General features: G+C 53.9%; 1 protein-coding gene across 2 annotated transcripts in view; it reads right to left on the bottom strand.

Moving 5' to 3' along the window:
• The window catches only part of PTPA (protein phosphatase 2 phosphatase activator), a 31,206-nt gene extending 9,509 nt beyond the window's left edge, over window positions 1-21,697 (bottom strand). The window contains exons 1-8 of one of the 2 annotated variants that reach the window (XM_059658273.1): window positions 21,399-21,695; window positions 18,496-18,593; window positions 16,113-16,199; window positions 10,446-10,571; window positions 8,022-8,139; window positions 6,134-6,233; window positions 2,273-2,397; window positions 1,252-1,352 (exon numbers count right to left, since the gene is read on the bottom strand). In XM_059658273.1, the coding sequence (XP_059514256.1) occupies window positions 1,252-1,352; window positions 2,273-2,397; window positions 6,134-6,233; window positions 8,022-8,139; window positions 10,446-10,571; window positions 16,113-16,199; window positions 18,496-18,593; window positions 21,399-21,429 (786 nt within the window). In that variant the 5' untranslated portion in view covers window positions 21,430-21,695. Of the gene's footprint in view, window positions 1-1,251; window positions 1,353-2,272; window positions 2,398-6,133; window positions 6,234-8,021; window positions 8,140-10,445; window positions 10,572-16,112; window positions 16,200-18,495; window positions 18,594-21,398 lie in introns of both variants that reach the window. The other variant, XM_059658274.1, reaches the window with a different exon arrangement.
• Between the last annotated feature and the right edge of the window lie 212 nt (window positions 21,698-21,909).

The raw sequence follows: 21,909 nt of genomic DNA, 5'->3' as shown, positions 1-21,909 counted from the left end.
GGAAAGAGAGCGGACACAGACCTTCTCCAGCCAGCGAGCCAGCCCCTGTGGAAGCGGGGGGAGGGCAGTACCGGCAGGAAATGGCAGGCCCTCCTGGCAGAGGCCCTGAGAGCAATGGGTTCCTGACTTGCATGTGCAGTCACCTGAAAGTGTGTTTAATACAGACTTCTGGCTCTGTCCTCCAAGACTCTGATTCTGAAAGCTGGGGTGGGGCCCAGGAATGTGCTTTTCTTAAAATCCTCGCCTGAGGCCGAAGCCGGTTTGGCTCAGTGGATGGAGCGTCGGCCTGCGGACTGAAAGGTCCTGGGTTCGGTTCCGGTCAAGGGCATGTACCTGGGTTGCGGGCACACCCCCAGTGGGAGATGTGCAGGAGGCAGCTGATGGATGTTTCTCTCTCATCGATGTTTCTAACTCTCTATCTCTCTCCCTTCCTCTCTGTAAAAAATCAATAAAATATATTTAAAAAAAAAAATCCTCACCTGAGAAGTGTATTTTTTCCATTCTCTTTTTGTTTTTTTGGGTTTTTTTAGACAGAGTGGATGGGAGGGGGAGGAGGGGGGGACAGAGAACGAGTCACATTGATTGGTTGCCTCTCGCTGGGGATTGAACCTGCAATGAAGGTATGTGCTCTTGACTGAGAATCCAACCGGAGACCCCTCGGTCCGAGGGCCAACGTTCTAACCATTGAGCAAACCAGCCAAGGCAAGGGATGTGCGTTTTAACAAGCTCCCAACGCGATCTTGAGGGAGCAGTCCAAGGCTGCACTGCGGGAGGCCCAGGCCTGCTGGTTTTCACCCGTGGCCCTGCACCTGCCCGTCCTCCGGCCCTGACAGACGCGTCCCTTCGGAGGAATCTGTCCTGCCGTCCACTCCAGCATCTCTCCAACTCCTGCAATGGCTTCATCCCACAGCCACTCACACGCAGCTCTACAGACCCTTGGGCCCCGCCTGCAAGATGCCGACACCCCTCCCCTTCAAACCTGCTGCTCAGCCCCTGAGTCTGCTCGTGAGCGAGTCAGTCTCTCGACTCATGCAGAAACCCCAGGCGGCCGACTTAGGGGAGATCCTGGACGGTCAGAAGCTGACAGCTTTTCAGAGAGGCCTAGTGGGGCTTCCTTTCCAATGACCAGCCTTCCCGGGCCAGCCCTGCCATCTTTGAGCAGCAGTTCTGGCTCCCCTGTCCAAAGCCACCAACTCTGTTTATTTCAGCCCGGAGGCTGCCGTGGGCTTCTCCCTCACCCCTTCCCCTCACCTCGGTGATGAACAGGATACACTCCAGGAACATGTAGTCCTTGTGGTTCTCATTCACGGCCTTCTCATCGACAAAGTGCCTGGGCTCCAGATACGGGTGATCTGGGGACAGCAAAGAGCCCCGGGGTTCAGAACCAGGTGCTCATGCCACCTTGGCCCACACGGTCCACACCCACCCCAGGGCCACAGTCCTGCCTGTGTGCCCTGGACACTGGACCTCACAGGAGCAGTAAATGGCCTGGTGCGTGTGTATGTCCAGTGGAACAAGCTGAGGCTCTGCTGCCCTCTAACCGTGTGACTCAGTTCTCCCCTCTGTGCGATGGGGACAAGCACAGCACCTCCCTGTAGGGCTGCTGAGTGCCGCCTGACAATCACAGAAAGCGCTCGGCGGTGCCTGCGCAGGGTCCGCTAACGGTTCCCAGGCTCTGAGCGGCCTGGGGAGATAACCCACCTGAGCACTCAGACAGGGCCTGGCACAGAGCAGTGCCCAACACATGGCCATTTACTGATAGTCACAGGCAGTTCAACCTACACCGAGACAGAGTTATCACTGCACACTCACCCACTTCTGCTGGCCCAGGGGAAAGCGGGGGTCCACCAGAGCAGGCCCACAGCAAGCGGCCCACTGCCCAGCACCTGGTGGCAGCTCCCTGATGGGCCCCTTGCAGGTGGCTCAATGACGACAGCGGATGACATTGGTCACTGAGTCAAAGAGCCCCTGATTTTCAACATAAAACCCCACAGCTGCTGCCAGGAGTGGGGCGCATTTCACACCAGTCCATTATGCGCCAGGCAAGGGCCGCTGCTCCGGCCCGTGTCACATTCCATTATCTCGGTGGAACTCTGCCTCCGCCTCCGCAGCCGGCCACGCCGGCGTGCAGCAGGGCGGCAGCGATAGCCAGTCTAATGTGTGTTTTACCAGGGGTCACTCTCTGGGCAGGAGAAGGCGGGAGGGACGGAGGAGGGACACAGAGTGCGCTCTGGCGGGGAGGTGTGCGGAGGGGTGCCTGGCCCCTCAGTACCTATCAGCTGTGAGCTGCCCCAGATGAAGGGCAGAAACTGGAAGTCATCCAGGCCCCACACTCCCTGGCTGCCGGCTGGCTCCATCCTGTATGTTTTCTGGAGTTTCCGCATCACCTCAAGGTACCTGCACAGGGGGGTGGGGAAGAGAGGGAAGGCAGAAAAGTAAAAGGACAGTCTCAACTCTTCTGCCTCTGGGAACTCAAGGAGGCAGAGATAAGCACCTAAGAGTACAACTGGTCTCTATTTCAGTGAAGTCTTGCACAAGTTATCAGCTGATACCCCCAAAACAATGCAGCTTTACTGTCTTCTCCCAACGCAGCCTTCCTCTGGCCCATGAAAGGGGCAAAACACCTCCTAAAAAAGGGAGTCAGCCGAACGGTTTGGCTCTGTGGATAGAGCGCCGGCTTGCGGACTGAGGGGTCCCGGGTTCGATTCCGGTCAAGGGCATGTACCTTGGTTGCGGGCACATCCCCAGTAGGGGGTATGCAGGAGGCAGCTGATCGATCTCTCTCATCGATGTTTCTAACTCTCTAACCCTCTCCCTTCTTCTCTGTAAAAAATCAATAAAATATATTAAAAAAAAAAAAAAAAAAAAAGGGAGTCAGCACCACCGACTCCCGATACTGTGAAGGCCCCGGCAGGAGCCTCCGCTTCTCTAACCTCGGTGGCCACCGCTGTCAGGGGCTGCGCCCAAACCTCCTTGGAGCTCCTGCATCCCGGCATTGCTGCAGCAGGGCCCTGAATGGACACTGTCAACGCTCTAATGACGGAAACACACCTGCGCTCCCGGGCAGTGGTCTGCGTGGTGAGGGCACAGGTCAGAGCCTGATGCCCGGGCTCACCTGGCTGTGTGACCGCAGGGAAAGGCCGGCTTCTCTGCCTGTGTCCTCACCTATACAGTGGATTGACAGTTGCCACGTCCTAGGCCAGTGATGGCGAACCTTCTGAGCTCGGCGTGTCAGCATTTTGAAAAACCCTACCTTAACTCTGGTGCCGTGTCACATATAGAAATTTTTTGATTATTTGCAACCATAGTAAAACAAAGACTTATATTTTTGATATTTATTTTATATATTTAAATGCCATTTAATAAAGAAAAATCAACCAAAAAAATGAGTTCGTGTGTCACCTCTGACACGCGTGTCATAGGTTCGCCATCACTGTCCTAGGGTTACTGTGAGAATTAGTCATGTGCTGCTGAACGACTGGGACACGTTCTGAGAAATGTGCCATTAAGTGATTCCGTCATTGGGCGACCATCACAGATACACTAGACAAACCACGGCACTCAGCCTGCCATCACAGATACAAGTAGACAAACCACGTCACTCAGCCTGCCATCACAGATACACGCAGACAAACCACGTCACTCAGCCTGCCATCACAGATACACGCAGACAAACCACGTCACTCAGCCTGCATCACAGATACACTAGACAAACCACGTCACTCAGCCTGCCATCACAGATACACGCAGACAAACCACGTCACTCAGCCTGCATCACAGATACACGCAGACAAACGTCACTCAGCCTGCCATCACAGATACACGCAGACAAACCACGTCACTCAGCCTGCATCACAGATACACGCAGACAAACCACGTCACTCAGCCTGCCATCACAGATACACGCAGACAAACCACGTCACTCAGCCTGCATCACAGATACACGCAGACAAACCACGTCACTCAGCCTGCCATCACAGATACACGCAGACAAACCACGTCACTCAGCCTGCATCACAGATACACGCAGACAAACCACGTCACTCAGCCTGCCATCACAGATACACGCAGACAAACCACGTCACTCAGCCTGCCATCACAGATACACGCAGACAAACCATGTCACTCAGCCTGCATCACAGATACACATAGACAAACCACGTCACTCAGCCTGCCATCACAGATACAAGTAGACAAACCACGTCACTCAGCCTGCCATCACAGATACACGCAGACAAACGTCACTCAGCCAGCCATCACAGATACACGCAGACAAACCACGTCACTCAGCCTGCATCACAGATACACGCAGACAAACCACGTCACTCAGCCTGCCATCACAGATACACTAGACAAACCACGTCACTCAGCCTGCCATCACAGATACACGCAGACAAACCACATCACTCAGCCTGCATCACAGATACACGCAGACAAACCACGTCACTCAGCCTGCCATCACAGATACACTAGACAAACCACGTCACTCAGCCTGCATCACAGATACACTAGACAAACCACGTCACTCAGCCTGCATCACAGATACACGCAGACAAACCACGTCACTCAGCCTGCCATCACAGATACACTAGACAAACCACGTCACTCAGCCTGCATCACAGATACACTAGACAAACCACGTCACTCAGCCTGCATCACAGATACACGCAGACAAACCACGTCACTCAGCCTGCCATCACAGATACACGCAGACAAACCACGTCACTCAGCCTGCATCACAGATACACGCAGACAAACCACGTCACTCAGCCTGCCATCACAGATACACGCAGACAAACGTCACTCAGCCTGCCATCACAGATACACGCAGACAAACCACGTCACTCAGCCTGCATCACAGATACACGCAGACAAACCACGTCACTCAGCCTGCCATCACAGATACACTAGACAAACCACGTCACTCAGCCTGCCATCACAGATACACGCAGACAAACCACGTCACTCAGCCTGCATCACAGATACACGCAGACAAACCACGTCACTCAGCCTGCCATCACAGATACATGCAGACAAACCACGTCACTCAGCCTGCATCACAGATACACGCAGACAAACCACGTCACTCAGCCTGCCATCACAGATACACGCAGACAAACCACGTCACTCAGCCTGCCATCACAGATACACGCAGACAAACCACGTCACTCAGCCTGCATCACAGATACACGCAGACAAACCACGTCACTCAGCCTGCCATCACAGATACACGCAGACAAACCACGTCACTCAGCCTGCATCACAGATACACGCAGACAAACCACGTCACTCAGCCTGCCATCACAGATACACGCAGACAAACGTCACTCAGCCTGCCATCACAGATACACGCAGACAAACCACGTCACTCAGCCTGCATCACAGATACACGCAGACAAACCACGTCACTCAGCCTGCCATCACAGATACACTAGACAAACCACGTCACTCAGCCTGCCATCACAGATACACGCAGACAAACCACGTCACTCAGCCTGCATCACAGATACACGCAGACAAACCACGTCACTCAGCCTGCCATCACAGATACACGCAGACAAACCACGTCACTCAGCCTGCATCACAGATACACGCAGACAAACCACGTCACTCAGCCTGCCATCACAGATACACGCAGACAAACCACGTCACTCAGCCTGCCATCACAGATACACGCAGACAAACCACGTCACTCAGCCTGCATCACAGATACACGCAGACAAACCACGTCACTCAGCCTGCATCACAGATACACTAGACAAACCACGTCACTCAGCCTGCATCACAGATACACTAGACAAACCACGTCACTCAGCCTGCCATCACAGATACACGCAGACAAACCACGTCACTGAGTCGTATGTAAAGCACTCAGCCTGCCTCCACCTGGTGGACACCGCGGAAGCGTCAGCAATCCTGACATAGCATTTCCATCACTTGTTTTCACTCGGATTTGAACCTGCTCGGAGGAGACCTGGACAGCCCATCTGCAGCCCCAGCTGCTTAGGGCAGGACAAGAGAACCCGCAGGCGCTCGGAGAGCCCTCTAGCGCCGTCCCCAGCCTGACAGCGACGAGGAAAGAGGCCACCTGTTCCCCCACAGCAGTTACCCCTCCTGCCCGTGTCTCACTCACCGATTGAACACCTTAAAGACAATAGCTATTTGGTCGTCTACCCGGAGCACCCCAATCTTGCAGAGACAGCAGAGGAAAGCAGCAAAGGCTGCTTCGTGTCCTGAGGGAGTAAAAACAGCCGAGGTTGACAGTCTTCAAAAAAAAAAAAAAAAAGGAACGCGACTATTCTTGGTCTCACCCGTGTCCCAATCACTGAAACTGCCCCTCCAAGGAGGGAGGTCAACATGGAGATGATAGGTTCTCTTTCTTGCCCAGCAAGACCTAGGCCCTCTGAACCACCAGAGCTATAATTCTACTCCTAACAGGCCCAGACTATTGCTTCTTAAACAGGCATTTATGTTTAATTTTGTAAATTTAACTCACTCACTAATTCTTGAACACCTACTCTGAGGGCCGTCCCTGCCCTTGTGTGACAGTTTATGACAGACATTAAATACACAATCACTTCTATATTCTGGCTCTGAAGGAGGAGAAGGTGAACACTGTCACAGGGGGACCCTGACATAAGGGCCAAAGGGTTCCCTAAGAAAATAATATTTAATCTGAAAGATGAATAAGAACTGGCAAGGCATGGGGGTGAGAAAGCAAAGAGAGCATTCCAGTCAGAAGAAACAGCACATCCAAAGCCATGAGGCCAGAAAAAAATGTGGTATGCTGGAAGAACCCTCGGGAGGCCAGTATGGCTGAAGCAGAGAGCAAGGGAGAAAGCGTAACAAGATGAGGCTGAGATCAGAGAGGCTCCAAGCCGGAGTCAAAGCTCAGACTTCATCCCCAGAGCAATGGGAGCCACTGAGGGCTTCCAAGCAGGTCCCATTCTAAGCAGGGCCCCATATGGTCTAAAGGCACCTGCTTCCTCCCATCATGCCGCATAGGAATGGTCGGCAACACAGAAAACACCGACTGGCCTTTGGACTGAACCCACGGTTCAGTCACAGAAAACGTAATTGGAGGGAGGGGAAGAGAGTATTTCCGTGACTTCCTGTCCTCCTCCTCCAGAATGAAGGTCCCTCCAGGGACGTAAAAAACTTGTGAACTGTTACTTTCACCTGCAGTTTCTGATCGTGACCAGCCAGAATCCAAGCCATCATCATTCAGGGGTAACCATCACTCTTGCACATCTGAGAGCAACTGAGAAGGGAAGAAAACCCCACCCCCTGCTGACCTGGCCCCTCTCCCCTCCAGGTCTTTCCCTATTAGTCAAAGAACCAAAACTTGATAAACCCGTTCCCTAGCAACAGGGGAAGCAGACACAAAGCTTGCCCAGGACCCAGGTCCAAGGGGGCCCCCTGCAGGCCTACCTCTGTAGCCAGGCAAGGGGAAGGCCGGAGAACAGCAGCACTCGCACTTGCCTGCTTTGGGGTGGAAGGGAAAGGAAAGGCGGGCCTACCAAAGCAAGGATCCCTCTCAGCCACCCCCTGACCTGGAAAACGCTCCCCCATTAAGGTGTCCACCTGCTCCGTCTCCTTGAGAACTCAAGAACACAGGGGATGTGGAGGAGCAGGGGCATAGGGAGGAGGTGGCCACAGTGCTGCCAGGGGCTACTGAGCGCTCTCATTTCTCAAGGCTTCTGTGAACAATTGCCTTGAGCTATAGTAAGTGCTCAGTAAATCACTTTGGTGATGACAATGAGCTCAGAGAGACCATTTTTACCAAGAACAGGAATCAGCTCAGCTCATATGGCAGCAGGCATGTGGCATCAGCTCCCCCTGGTGGTTGGAGCCAGAGCTGCAGGAACAGCACCAAGCCTCCTTGCACCCCGCAGTGCTGTACCCCAGCTAGCCCTGTCAGGCTGCTTGCTCAGGGGTCCCCAGAGACAACCCGAAAGCAGAGAGGAAACAGCCCAGAAAGGACGCAGTTTAGCCAAGTAAGTGCCGGGGCAGGCAGGTACCTGTGCCATAGTCGATGCGCGTGGAGTTCCCCACTGACTCCTTTAGGTAAACGGCCACCTCAGGCACAGCAGCTGCCAGATGGGTGGGGACCACTGTGGCCACCAAGTTTTCTGCTTCCTGATAACACAAGAGACACAAAGTGGTGGCAGCAGATTATGCAGCATCCTGGTAGGCAAGCGTCCAGGGGCAGCATCCGGCTAGGACCCCGGCTGCTATGCCAGGCGGCCTGGCCCCTACTCTGAACGGGCCACAGAAGGAAAAGAAGGGAGAGCATTTATTCTTACAAAACAAAGACTACTCTGGAGTGGCTGTTCATTTGCTGACTCTTCCTCCAGGTGACAGGGTCCTGGGGGCAAGACAGCAGGGATCTGAAAATAAGACATGAAACTTTCCCATCTGGCAACTCATCAACATCCCATAGATGTTGTCTTTCTTCATACTCCCAGCCAGGGAGTGAGTGCCATATGCCCATCAAAGGGTGTATGCGAGGATGTTCACAGCAGACTTGTACAGTAGCCAAAACATGAAAACAGCCCACAATCGAAATGTCCATCAACAACAGAATGGATAAATTGTGCTATGTTCAAACAATGGAATACTATGCAGCAATGAAAAAGATCTGCTGCTATACACAACAATATGGATGAATCATACAGACATACCATTGGGTAAAATAAGCCAGACATTTATATGAAGTTCAAAAAATGTCAAAATCTACCTATGGAATAGAAATCAAAAGAGCTGGAGAGATATCAACTAGGAGGGGCACGAGGGTCCTGCTTAAGTGCTGGAATGTTCTATAGCTTAATATGGGTGGTGGGTGCAAGGGTAAATATACATTAAGGGTAAATATACATTAAGGGTAAAAATATAGTAAGGGCAAAAATACATTAAGCTGTACAGCTATAATATGTCAGCTTTAAGTTATCCTATATAATAAAAGCCTAATATGCAAATTGTCCCTTCAACCGGGAGTTCGACCACTCGCTATGAAGTGCGCTGACCACCAGGGGGCGGCATGGAACATGGTGGGCATCTGTGACGTGGCGCTGGCAGCGGGCGGCAGTGCCAGCCCTGACGGGCCCCAATGAGAGCGGGACCGTGGCAGGATGGTGGAGCAGGTGAGCGGGCAGCACCAGGCCAAGGTGGTTGCGAGTGGGGCCCGATCATCCCACCCACTGCTCAGCAGACAGTGACCAGCAGCGGCGGTGGGGGGTAGGGCCACTGCCTGGGTCCCAGGCACTGAGGGAGCCAGGCGGGGCCCAGTCACCCCGCCAAACGCCCTGAAAATGGCAATCAGTGGCAGTGGTGGGGGGCGGGGCCACCGCCCGGCTCCCAAGTGCTGAGGGAGCCGGGCAGGGGCCCAATGGCTCAGGCGGAAGGGGGCATGCAGGGCCCAGGGGCCCAGGTGCTGCCCAGGGCCAAGAGGTCAGCTCGGACCTGCCCTTCCATGCTAGATGCTCACAATTTGCTCACCGGCCAGGCCTAGGGACTGTACTTGTGCACGAATTTTGTGCACCAGGCCTCTAGTAACTCTATAAAAATCTTTAAAAAACAACAACTCAAGCCCATGTGCCATCTTAGAATCCAGAGGCATCTGAGCTACTCTTAGGGAAGGAAAGCATTTTGCTGGGTCCTTGGAGCCCCCTCTGCTCCACGTGAAGACCCCAGGCCAGAGAAATGAGAACCCAAGCTCCACACGGTCAGTGTGTGGACACCTGGCCTGAGAATCTCCTGGAGACACGGTGAAAATCTGGATTCTCAGACCCCATCTGGACTGACAGACTGCTTTTCTGAGGACAGGGTTGCAATCCTGCATTTTGTTTGTTTGTTTGCTTTGAACAGGAATCACCTTCATATGATTAAAAAATAAACAGGTGATAAAAGGGATGAACTGAGAAGTCCCACTCCACCCTTGTCCCCACCACCCCCCTCTCCCCTGCCCCCCAAAAGAAACCACAGCTTTATTTGCCTTTTGTGTATCCTTCCAGTGATGTTTCCCTATGCAAACTGGGCAATGCAAACATACTTTTTATTTCTCCCTCTTTCTAACCAAAAGGCAGCTTGCCATATGCATCATAGGCCTGGCTGCTCTTCAACCTGACAGTAGACGGCAGAGTCCCTTCCCTCAGTTCCCTAGTGGGACTCCTTATTCCTCCTTACAGCTGCACAGTGCTCCAGAGGCGGAGGTACTAGTTTATTTAACTGATCCCCTCAGACGGACACCTAGGGTGTTTCGATCAATTGCCTACTAAACAGCCCTGTGCAGAGAACATGGTATCCACATGGTCATTCCCAGAGGGTGGCTAAATGCATCTGTCCTTTTGGTAAATGGAATTGCCATCTTAACAAACTCCCAGTGATTCTGATATGCCTGAAAGCTCCCTCCAGCCCAGCCCCCAGCCTGTCTGTGACAGCCTCACCTGGTCAAGTCTGGCATACCAGGTCCTGAAGGCCTTGTTCCCAAATCGAGAGGGCTGGTCCATTGGTGGAGTCTCATCAATCCACCTGTCCAGAGTGTTGAGAAGAGCGACCAGTTTCTCAATGGCCTGTGGAGGCAAAATAGAGGAGCAGGACACAATGACCAAGCTAGAGCCAGAGGGAAGTCCCCACTGTTGCTGAACAATGACCCCAAGACATAGTGCTACCTGGCATCCTCCTTGCTGTGCCCCTTCCAAACACACTGAGTATGAAAGAGAGGCCAGGGGAGCACAGTGGGCTTTCCAGAAAGGGACCAGCACCAGGCTGAAGGGACAAGGTTGGCTTCAGCAGCTGGTTCTCTCACTAGCCTCGAGGAGCTGTTGGACAAGCACGAACTGCAGCCCTGACCTTCTTTTTTGTTTTTTAAATATATTTGTATTGATTTCAGAGAGGAAGGGAGAGGGAGAGGGAGGGGGAGAGAGAGAGAGAGAGAGAGAGAGAGAGAGAGTGAGAGAGAGAGAGAGAGAGAGAGGGGGAGACATACATCAATGAGAGAATCATTGATCAGCTGCCCCCCACATGCCCCACACACTGGGGATCGAGCCAGCAACCTGTGCATATGCCCTGACTAGGAATTGAACCATGACCTCCTGGTTCATAGGTCAATGCTCAACCACTGAGGCACGCCAGCTGGGCAAACCTGACCTTTTTCACTAGAATCAGTGTGGTCTTCTATTTAGTACATAACACCTCCTCACCACAGAAAACAGAAATGTAAAAGGAAGAAAACAAAAATGACCAGTAATCCTAACACCCAGAAATAAGCATTATTTACTTTTTAACATACTCTTCATATTTTTCCAGTGTTTTCTATTGCTTATCATGGTGACAATCTTGAAGGCAAGTGGACCGATTCAAAAACACCATTTAGTTGCCACAGACCTTGAGCCAGTGACTTGAACGCTCTGTGCCTATTTCTTCATCTTAAAGTGGGCATGCTGATAGATACCTCTCGAGGCTGTCATGAGAACTAAATAACACCCCATGAAGGATGCCTGCTGCAGTGCAGGCACAAGGTGATGGTGTATGATTACACAAGCTCTAAACATGGGTGACAGGGCACACGCGGCTTTGTAGCCTGCTATTTCCTCATGAACCTCATTCCACATCAATATGTAAACATGACTTTACAATAACCTCTAGTCAGTGACTAAGACTTCATTGTGCCAGTGAACTACAATTTATTTACCGAATCCCTCACTGTGAAACGTTTGGGATCTTTTCAACTGTTCACTACCACAGATAGCCTGAGATAAACAACCTGGCAGCTCATCCTCCGTGAAAATGCTGGTCAAAGGTAGCAGCGTGGGTAATGCCTGTAGGACCACAGGTGTTCAAGATCCCGTCCCTCATCCCCGCTTTTCCCACGGAGGGCCGGAACTGAGAGTGGAATCGGTGTCACAGGCCAGGGCCACATGAGCACACAGTGTTACTCAACGAGAAATTAGGTGAGGCTGCCTGTCCGAGACACAGGCCTGTGAGGACGGTGAGAAAGTGCTCCTTGCAGATGAGGCTGACAGAAGTGGGCCACGTGAGGGGCGATGAAAGGCGCAGGGAGAACATGATACAGAAGACATTCCAAGTCAGGTGGCTCTGGGAGGAAGGAGCCTGCCAAAAGGAGGATCGTGCCTGTGTCTACTGGGCAGAACAGTCTAAGGCAGCGGTCGCCAACCTTTCGGACCTCACGGACCACCAGTGGTCCGTGGACCACCGGTTGGCAACCGCTGGTCTAAGGAGATGCCTCCAGAGCTCCTGGCACTGGTAGGAACTAGCAGGGTGGTGCCCACAGAAAAAGTTGTGATGAGGGCAAGGCATGGTCAAGTCTGCCATGCAGAGACGCTTCCCAAGAGGTGTGTATGTACTTGGAGGTGGGTGGGTGGGGAGGCGGGCTTGAGCTAATGGTATACATGCTAGCCAATGCCCCCCTGTAGAGCTCCAGCAGGCAGGAATCACATTGCTATCCATGGAAGTGGTGCCTCCTGTCACTGTGCACATGACAACGGCCCTCATCACCCTGCGCCCTGTGCTTGAGGCCTGGGAGGAGAAACGGACCCGTAGAGGACAAAGCTCCCTTTAGACCTGCCTGAAGCAGGGGCCTGGTGACAGAAGTCTGCCTCGCTGAACTGTGGCAGAAAGTGCTGTCAGAACCTGCCTTTGTGAAGAACCAGGTCACCAGGAACACTGATAACAGGGACAGAGCAAACCTGACCTGGGACTTAGGAGGATGCTGCAATAATCCTGGCTGGGAAGCACCCGCAAGCCCGTCCAGAGATGTCAATCTCTGGTGACATGGAGGAGGATTAAGAAGGTGCTCCAGGCCCAGCAGCCGGCTGACCAGTGAACAATGGAAAGGCTCCGAGCTCCTCTTTCTGCAGACGGGTTTTCAACTGGGGGTGGGAGGCCTCCACTATTTGGCTAGTTGGGGGAAAAGGTTAGAGGAGAGAGAACTGTGGGCTTGTACCTGAAAACACAAAGAATACATTGAGCTGCGCTTCTCCCTAATCCAATGCTTTCTTTTTGGATTTCATGGACAAGTAAAATTTTGGAGACATTTTCTATTTTGCTCTCGTTTTAAAAATCAAACAGAACAACAGTAAAAAAATAAATAAATAAAGATAAGACTTATCTATCATTTTTATTTTGCAAAAATCAAAAATTCTAATCCAAAGGACAGACATAATCTCAAAACGAAGGAGGGCCTCCTAAACACGGACGTAGACAAGCTCACGTCCCCCTGGCTTGCTCCTTGCTATAGGCAGTCTGGAAGCCGCCACCCAGACCACTGTGCCCGCCCCAGCTGCAATTGCCATTCCTGTAGTGGGAGGCAGCAGTGAGAAGAATCAGGAGACCTGCGGAACCAAGCAGAAGACAGCTGGGTGGTACGTGAGAACATGGGCCCCTTCCCAAGTTCCAACTGCACCTCCCGCCCTGGGGCCTATCATGGAGGCCATCTGTAAGTGTGCTGTGGGCCTTGGGAGCCTGGCCAGCTCCTCAGTAAAGGAATGGCCAAAAAGAAGCGGTTACCGGATGTGAGCCGGATGGTAAACAGCTGGCATTTTTAGCTCACCGTTTGCTTTGTTTTTGTTTGTTAATCCTTATCCAAGGACTTCGTTTTCATTTATGCTTTTTAAAGAGAGTGAGGAGGAGAAGAGAGAGAGAAACAAAGAGAGAGAGAGAGAGAGAGAGAGAGAGAGAGAGAGAGAGAGAGAGAGAGAGAGAGAAATATTAATGTGACACACATCCATTGGTTGCCTCCTGCACATGCCCCCTGGCCGGGGATCAAACCTGCAAACCAGGTTCATGCCCTTGACTAGGATTCAAACCTGAGACCCTTGGTGGGTGGGCTGATTCTCTAACCACTGAGCTACTGGCCAGGCTGCTTTGTTTTCTGTACCCTACACAGCCCTGTACTGACAAAGCCTGCGTTGCAGAGACATCACTGACAGGCTGCCCTGTACACACATAGTCCTAATAAACTCATGTCTTTCACAGCCAGTCCTCTGGGTTATTTATTTGGAATTGGCAAGCAATACTCTGAGGCCTTCTCGGACCTCAGCTCTTTGCAGAACACAGCTCCCATCTGTGGGCCAAGGCCACTTTCTGTGAGCTGTGCCTCCTGCTGACCCTGCCAGCTGTGGGCAGAATCTGGGAGCCCGCTGGAGACTAGTCACCTCTGTGCACTGAGTGGGGAGCAGCCCACTCCCCCTGGTGCTGGGATGAACCCCAGCTCAGGAAGAGCCCGAACTGAAGCAACAACACTACTGGGAATTAGAAATGCAAAATAGCTAACGCTTACAATCTATATAATAAAAGGCTAATATGCAAACTGACCAAACGGTGGAATGATCTGTCGCCATGATGTGCACTGACCATCAGGGGGCAGACACTTAACACAGGAGCTGCCCCCTGGTGGTCAGTGCACTCCCACAGGGGGAGCTCCGCTCAGCCAGAAGCTGGGCTCATGGTGAGCGCCGCAGCGGTGGCAGCAGCCTCTCCCGCCTCTGCGGCAGCGCTAAGGATGTCCAACTGCTAGCTTAGGCTAAGCTGTCAGTTGAACATCCCAAGGGCTCCCAAACTGCAAGAGGGCACAGGCCCAGGCTGAGGGAGGCACCCCCCCCTGCCCCGCCCGCAGTGCACAAATTCTGTGCACTGAGCCTCTAGTAGCTAATAATGATAATGTCATTTGTCCGTGCCAGGTACTGTACAAAACCACCCTACATGTGGGATCTTAGCAGATCCTCCCCAGGGGCCATGAGTAGGTCTGTGGCTCTTCCCACTCTACATATGAGGACACAAAGGTTCACAGGAAACAAGGTCACTCAGCTTAGAAGTGAAAGGTTATGAAAACCCGGTCAGCCTGACTCCAGAACTCAGGCACTTAACCACGCTGCAATTCTGCCAAAAGAACAGCTCCTGTGCTAAGACAACACCTGGTTGGTGTGGCCTGCTACCATCAAAGCCTCAGAGGCAATTAAGGGACCTGGGAGGGATTTGGCAGCTCAGGATCTGCTGGGGTAATTATAACATCCCCTTTAACTAGCCTTCCCACCACATTCCCCAACCCACTGAGCAGAGCAGAGCAGAGCATCTCTTGCCACAGGCTCAGAGGAGCCCGCTCTCCCCTCCTCTGCACCTGGGCCTCAAGTCCTGGAGCACTGAGTGGGCCAGCTCCCAGGAGAAGACTGGCAATCGCCAGCACTGGCTCCCCTCCAGCGACAGAAGAGGACCTCAGCCACCCAGCAGCCAGTTAGGGCCAATGTGAGACTGGGCCAGGCCCAGGCTACAGCTAGAGAGCTGGGCCAGACAAGACACTGAGAGAGGCTCCTCAGGCCCTGGTGTCTCAGATAAGAGGCTCAAGGTGGTTCTGGGCCAACTGGGACAGGAATCCAAAAGGCCACTGGAGGTCTCCAGCAGAGCAAACAACTACAGGACCACACCTTCCCAGGGGTATCAGCCTCCCCACAGCTCTCGCCCTCCCTCCGCAAATAAGCCTGTCTCTGAAACCCAGCCAAAGAGCAGCCACCTAGCAGTGTGCCCTTCAACTCAAGGTTTCCACTCCTAGACGTGGAAATAACGTCCACATATATAGGTGCAAGGGTATTCAGAGCAGCAATGTTTAGGGACACAACCTAAAAGTCTACAGTTAGGGGACTGTTTAAACCAATGAGGGCATGGCTCAGTGAGGCAGCCATTCCCATGACAGGAGGGGACGAGCTCACAGGGCAGGTCTGGATGACACTCCCCCAGCTGTTAACGGTCAGCTATGAGAGGGAAGATAGCAAGAGGCCAGGGCTAACGTTACACACGTTTCTCAGTAATCTCTTCAGTGAGCACGGTTACTTCTTTTGTGATCTCTTTTGACTTAAAATGTATATAAACATACCAGTTAGCAAAAATGCAGGCTATAAAATGGCATCTTTACCTCGATCCAATTTTCTATTCACAGATTTTAAAAAGTGTGAGAAGTACAGATACAAAAATGTCAACTGCACCTGTGTTTGAATGATGTGATTTTCTGCACTGGCCCCGCTGTGGGCAATGAGCACACGGGACTCCATGGAGCTATTTCTGGAAGGCCCTGCCACAGCAGGCACCCTGCCCATGCCTACCTCAGAGACTTTGTACTCGAAGGTCAGCTTCTTCCCCTTCACACCTTCGTTGAGGGTAAGGATGAATCCGATGTAGTCGGCGTATGCCTACCAAACAGGGGAGGAGGACAGTGGGATGTGGAAAGGGCTGTCAGACCCCCACTCTCTCTACACCCCAGCTGCTCCCAGTTACCAAAATGCTCCAAGCTGCCCCTGGCTCCCAACCAGGTAGCAGGAGCAGTAGAAAGATAATGTCAAATACCCCACCCTCCCCCTCCATCCCACACCACTGGCAAGCCAATGACACCTGGGCCTCCAGCCAGAATTTACTGTGTGCTCACTCTTGCTTCCGGCAGTTTCTTTACACAACAGCCCAGGAGCTAGCACTATCACTGACCCCATTCTACAGGGGAGAAAACCAAGGCTTCAGGAGAGTGACTTGCCCAACGTCTCCTAAGACCAAGATCTCAGTAGATGTGGAGCCGGACCCAGCCAACCAAACTCCACTGTACTACACCACCAGGAGCCCAAGGAACCCACCCAGGGCCCTCTCCCTGCTCATATTCCAGATGGTTCCCCACCGGCTGTCTGCCTGGGTGCAATGCCCGCTCCCAGGAGAAGTGTCTTCTGCCCATGGCCGGGCCTCTCAGCACCCATCCCCGGGTCCCGCTGGGCACGCTCGTCCCTGTTGGGCTGCAGGGTGCACCCAGCCTGGGGGTAAATAGCACTGAGGCACAGGCCCCTGGAGGGGCGGTTCCTGGGAACAAGGGACTGCTCAGTCTTGTTTCTTCATCATCCCTCTGCCCCTCGCCTTCTTCCTTCCTCCTTATCTAAGCCTAAATGGTACCAGCCCCAGATGCGTCCTGAGAACCCACCCCTCAGTGTCTAGAGGGGTGTTCTATAGCAGATCCTCTTGCCAGCCTAGGAATGACTGCAGGCGGGAGTGGGGGACAGCACCTAAAGCAACTCCCCCGGCCCAGGGCAAGCCTGAGCCCTCATCCTGACTGTGGCAGTGCCCACAACTGCCCCTGCAAAGCACACTGGGATGCAAGGAGAGGCGGGAGCAAGGGGCAGGGGCATCCTCCACAGTCCCTGCTCCTATGTGGGTCCGAGTCTCTTGGTGACTAAAACTCAAGACATTCTGACGAAGGTGACTGTGTACAGTCTCTACAGATGCCACCACCACCACCATCGTCGTCATCATCGCAAGAGCATCGGTCAGCATGCACATCAGGAGAGAAAGTGACCAACACTTCCCTAATACGTTGGTGCCTCGAGCAGGACGGGCACACTTTGCCGACAACGGGCCAGACAGTAAGTGCTTCAGGCTCCCTGGACCACACAGCTCTGCCCGTCATGTGACAGCAGCCCGGATAACAGGCACATGGACGAGCGCGGCTGTGCGCCAACAAAACTGTATTTACAGAAACAGGCGGAGAGCCAGCTTCGTCTGGCAGGCATCGTTTGCCAACCTGTGGCCTAGACCCGTGGTCGGCAAACTGCGGCTCGCGAGCCACATGCGGCTCTTTGGCCCCTTGAGTGTGGCTCTTCCTAAGCCATAGGAGGACCCTAATTAAGTTAATAACAATGTACCTACCTATATAGTTTAAGTTTAAAAAATGTGGCTCTCAAAAGAAATTTCAATCGCTGTACTGTTGATATTTGGCTCTGTTGACGAATGAGTTTGCCGGCCACTGGCCTAGAGCAGTGTAAGCACAGCAGACTCCTCACCGGAAACTTGCCAAGCTTGCCAAGACCCCAAGCCTGCCCCTTCTCTACAAGGGACACTCCCCACCCCAGCTGACCAGGCCAGGCCGGCACCTGGCTGGAGCTGGCCCAAGGCCTTCCCTGGGAATGTGAAATTGGCTTTCTTTTTCTCAGTCCCAATCTTTCCGCAGCCTGACCACAGCCGGGAGGGACACGCTGTTATCTTCTGCAGCACAGAAAGCTGGTCTGCCCAAGAGTGCTCTGGGCCCCAGTTCCCAGGTATTTTTAGGCTCAGTCACTTCCCTGGCCTCGGTTTTCATGTAATAACCTCCTCTCCCTTTGATACACTGCTCCCCAGCTTGCTGTTACTTGTAACCAGGAATCACGTAACACACTCCTTCATTTGGGACACTCATGTTCAGCCAATACAACTCTCAAGAGGCGATGGTGTATGAGAACCAGGAGCACAACTCTGTAGGGTTACTCCGGCCCCGGCCCCCAGAGATCTTCCCACTGCCCCTGACGGGAGGGACAGTCATCTCCTCTGTCACCTCTCTTCCTAGCTTCTAAGAGCTCTGGCTCCAAGGGCGTGAGGGTCAGGAGCTCACAGCCCATCTTGTCCAGAAAACCAGTGTCTCTGAAAAAGCCCCAGTTTCTCCTCTTAGCTCTGACCCTGCAGGGTAGACCCCACTGGTACCTGAGAACGCTTCCATTTACCCATGTCCGGAACCGTGTGGATCTCCTTTTTCGGAATGATAAAGTTCTGAGTGGCTGGAGGGGTCTCCTCCGAAGAATCTTGACAAAGAAAATGAAAAAGCAAACAAATAAATAGAAACCCTTCCCAACACACACACACACACTTTTAAACCAAGACTCCAACACCCAAGCCCCAGTGTAAACCAGACACAGACTCCCAGGACAGAGTATTTAAACCAAACCCACTGGCCTCCTGACTTTCCCTTCTCTGCAAGGAAAACAAGGTGTCAGTTGTTGAGGGAGAAGCCCAGGGGACCTAAGGAGTAGGCTAGGGAACCTGAGATAAGAGCAAAGCAAACCTCTACCTAATCCGAATCCAAACCAGGGCCCGAGAAAGAGACCGGAAACTCTCTTCCTCCTCCCACCTGTTCTGCAAGCCCTGTTCCGAGGACCCAACATTGAGACCCCCTCCGATTAGTAAACTGCTACTCTAAGATGCTAAATAGAAAGCTTTGTAGGTCAGGCTAGTAACCCAACCACATTGTCTTTATGGGGAAATGTGCTCCACGTTCCAAATAATCAACCTGCAATATTTGGGAACAGAGCCCTTCTGTACATGGGAGAGCTATTCCCTGCAAGGGGACAGTCCCCCTGACATTGTTTCACAGACAGGAAAACCTCCAGGCCAGGCCCTGTTACCAGGGGAAAGGTTACCCTATAGGAAGCATTGCAACAAATCACTGATGCAACACACACGTTGCCAGAACACAAAATCCCAAGTCAGAAAAGCAAGCCTTCCGACACACGCCTGCGACAAATGAAGTGAGACCCACAGTCTCTCCAGCCTCAAGGTTCTGCCTCTGACAAAGGGACCACCGGACAGTTGGATCCCCTAAAGCCTCTCAGTATAAGATGGAAACATCCAAAGTGTTAGAGATGTCCCTAACCGCCCCCGCCCCCCGAAAGTGTAATGTAGCATCATCTACCACTTGGGAACCAGTCCACGTGCTCAACTTGTACCACCTTGGAGAAGACTCACAGGAACCCACCCTGACTTAACTGCCATGTCCCAGGCGCTGCCCACATCCTCTGTGGACACACACGGCAGCCCTATGCAGGCGTAGTCTCAGGTTTAAGAACTAAGGAAACCGGCTCACAGGGGCTGGGACTTGCCCGCAGAGGGAGGTCTGGGTTCCTCCAGAAGCCCAGGTGTTCACACTACACCGAGGGAAGGAGTTCACCCCACTTGTCCCAAAACGCCCCGCTTCAAACTTCCAAGAAGGGCCGCACGCCGGGAGCCTGGGTCCTCCAGCCACCGTTGCCCTCCCGGGCCTGCATCTCCTTCACGCACAGGTTCTCTCCCTCACCCACCACCCGTCTTCAGGGACACATCTCACGGGGAATTCTTATTGAGAATGCCTTCTATCTCCCGATGCCATTACCAGAACTTCTGAGGCAGCTGGAGGGGGGGTGGGGGGGCGAGGGGGGGGCCTCAGCCGGGGGACTGTATAAGGTCCCGGAAATCATTTGGTCCGGCCCTGCCTAGCCATCAGGGGTGAGTTAATTAAATGTTTGGCCACACAGAGCAGGCTAATTTTTAAGCTGATTAGTGTGTATGGCCCCTATCAGTGGTTCTCAACCTTCTGGCCCTTTAAATACAGTTCCTCATGTTGTGACCCAACCATAAAATTATTTTCGTTGCTACTTCATAACTGTCATGTTGCTACTGTTATGAATTGTCATGTAAATATCTGATATGCAGGATGGTCTTAGGCGACCCCTGTGAAAGGGTCGTTCGACCGCCAAAGGGGTCGCGACCCACAGGTTGAGAACCGCTGCCTTAAATGACGTTCTAAACATCCAATGGCCCTCAGCAGGAAAAAGGTTCCCCACCCCTGCTCTAAGGGCACACGCACAGAAGTTTTGCGTTAAACAATGTCTGGTTGCATGCCCTAGGAGATCACACCCAGGTCTTTATTCCCCTTTGTTTTCGTTCTTTTTGTTTTTTTGCAGCGGTGGGAGGCTTGTAGGGGAGGGACTCTTGATCTTGAACATTTCTGAGACCTTCCCAGGGATCACAAAATGTAAGACAGGGTGGAAGGAATAGCAGATGCTTTCCAAACCCTAGCTGTGTGTTTGGCTAACCTATTTGCTCCTGACATAATTTTAAAAGTCTTCTTAGCTCAAGGTGGGGGTGAGGGGTGTCAGCAGCACCCCCACCCCCACCCCCGGGCCGTTCTCCAGGCTGCAGGCCTCTATCTTCCACCCCCAGCTACTCGAGTGAACTTGAAAGAGGCCGCGGTGCAAATAAAAGTCACAGATGGTGACGCCAGGGAGAGGCGCATCTCCTTGCACAACCAGCCTTTTTAAATGAGTGGTTTAGGCGACCGAGAGCGGTTTCTCTCAATAAATTCTCAGCCACCGAAACTCCCGAGGCCGGCCTCCCAGAGGGAGGGAGGAGTGGGGGTGCGAGGGGCCGGCGTGGGGATGGGGTCCAGCTGGGGATGGGGTCCAGCAGGCCCAGCCCACGGGGCACCCCTCCCGCTGAGCAGGGTCGCCTAACGAGGGCAGCCCCGTCCATGCATCCTCCCCGCCGGAGGAGGGTGACCTGGGTCCGAGCAGCCCGGGCGTGGACAGGCCCCGCTCCCGCCGAGGCGTGGCCCACCGGACCCTCCGGCAGCCCGGGCTCCCCAAGACCCGGGGTGGCGCCCCACCCGCCAGCCTTCGCCGCGGCCCTGGGTTCTTGCCCTCCTGCCAGGCCCCTCAACGCTACCTCCTCCTCGGCGCCCATCACCCCCGCCCCCTCGAGGTCCCCCACCTCCCGACCCTCCCGGCCGAGCCCCCACCACACCCCTTCCTCGCCCCCGCGCCCCCGCCGCGGCCCGACCGGCCGGCGCACCATACCTGGCGGCGCCTGCCGCTCGCCCTCGGCCATCTTCCTCTGCCAGGAACCGGCCCCGACGCCCGCAGCCCGTACCTGGCACTCCGCACCCACCCCTCCCTGCCCCGCGCTCAGAGCTTTTGGGGAGCAATGCGCGCCGGCCGGCTACCACCGACAGCCGAGAATTACAGTCACCCCCGCGGAGACAACCGCCATGTCGGTGCGGGGCGCTCAGGGAGCATGCCCAGCAACGGCCGGCTCCGGCGGCGGCGCAGCCCGGGAGGCGGCGGCCATGTCGGCGCGGGGCGCCCGGAGCATGCGCACCAACGGCCGGCTCGCCTCCCGGCGCGACAACCGCCCGCCCGGCCCTGGGAGCGCGGCGGCCATGCTTTTGCGGGGCGGGCGGAGGCCGGCGCGGCGGCCATGCTTTTGCGGGGCGGTCCCCACCTGTCACCTTCGTGCGTGGCCCTGCCCCTACCCCTGCCCCGAGGGACCCTGGAAGACATTGCCCTGTCAGCATGGCTGTGCTTCCCT

Source organism: Myotis daubentonii, chromosome 11, assembly GCF_963259705.1.
Source record: "Myotis daubentonii chromosome 11, mMyoDau2.1, whole genome shotgun sequence".
Classification (NCBI taxonomy): Eukaryota; Metazoa; Chordata; class Mammalia; order Chiroptera; family Vespertilionidae; genus Myotis; species Myotis daubentonii.
This window is presented reverse-complemented; position numbering and strand designations above follow the sequence as displayed.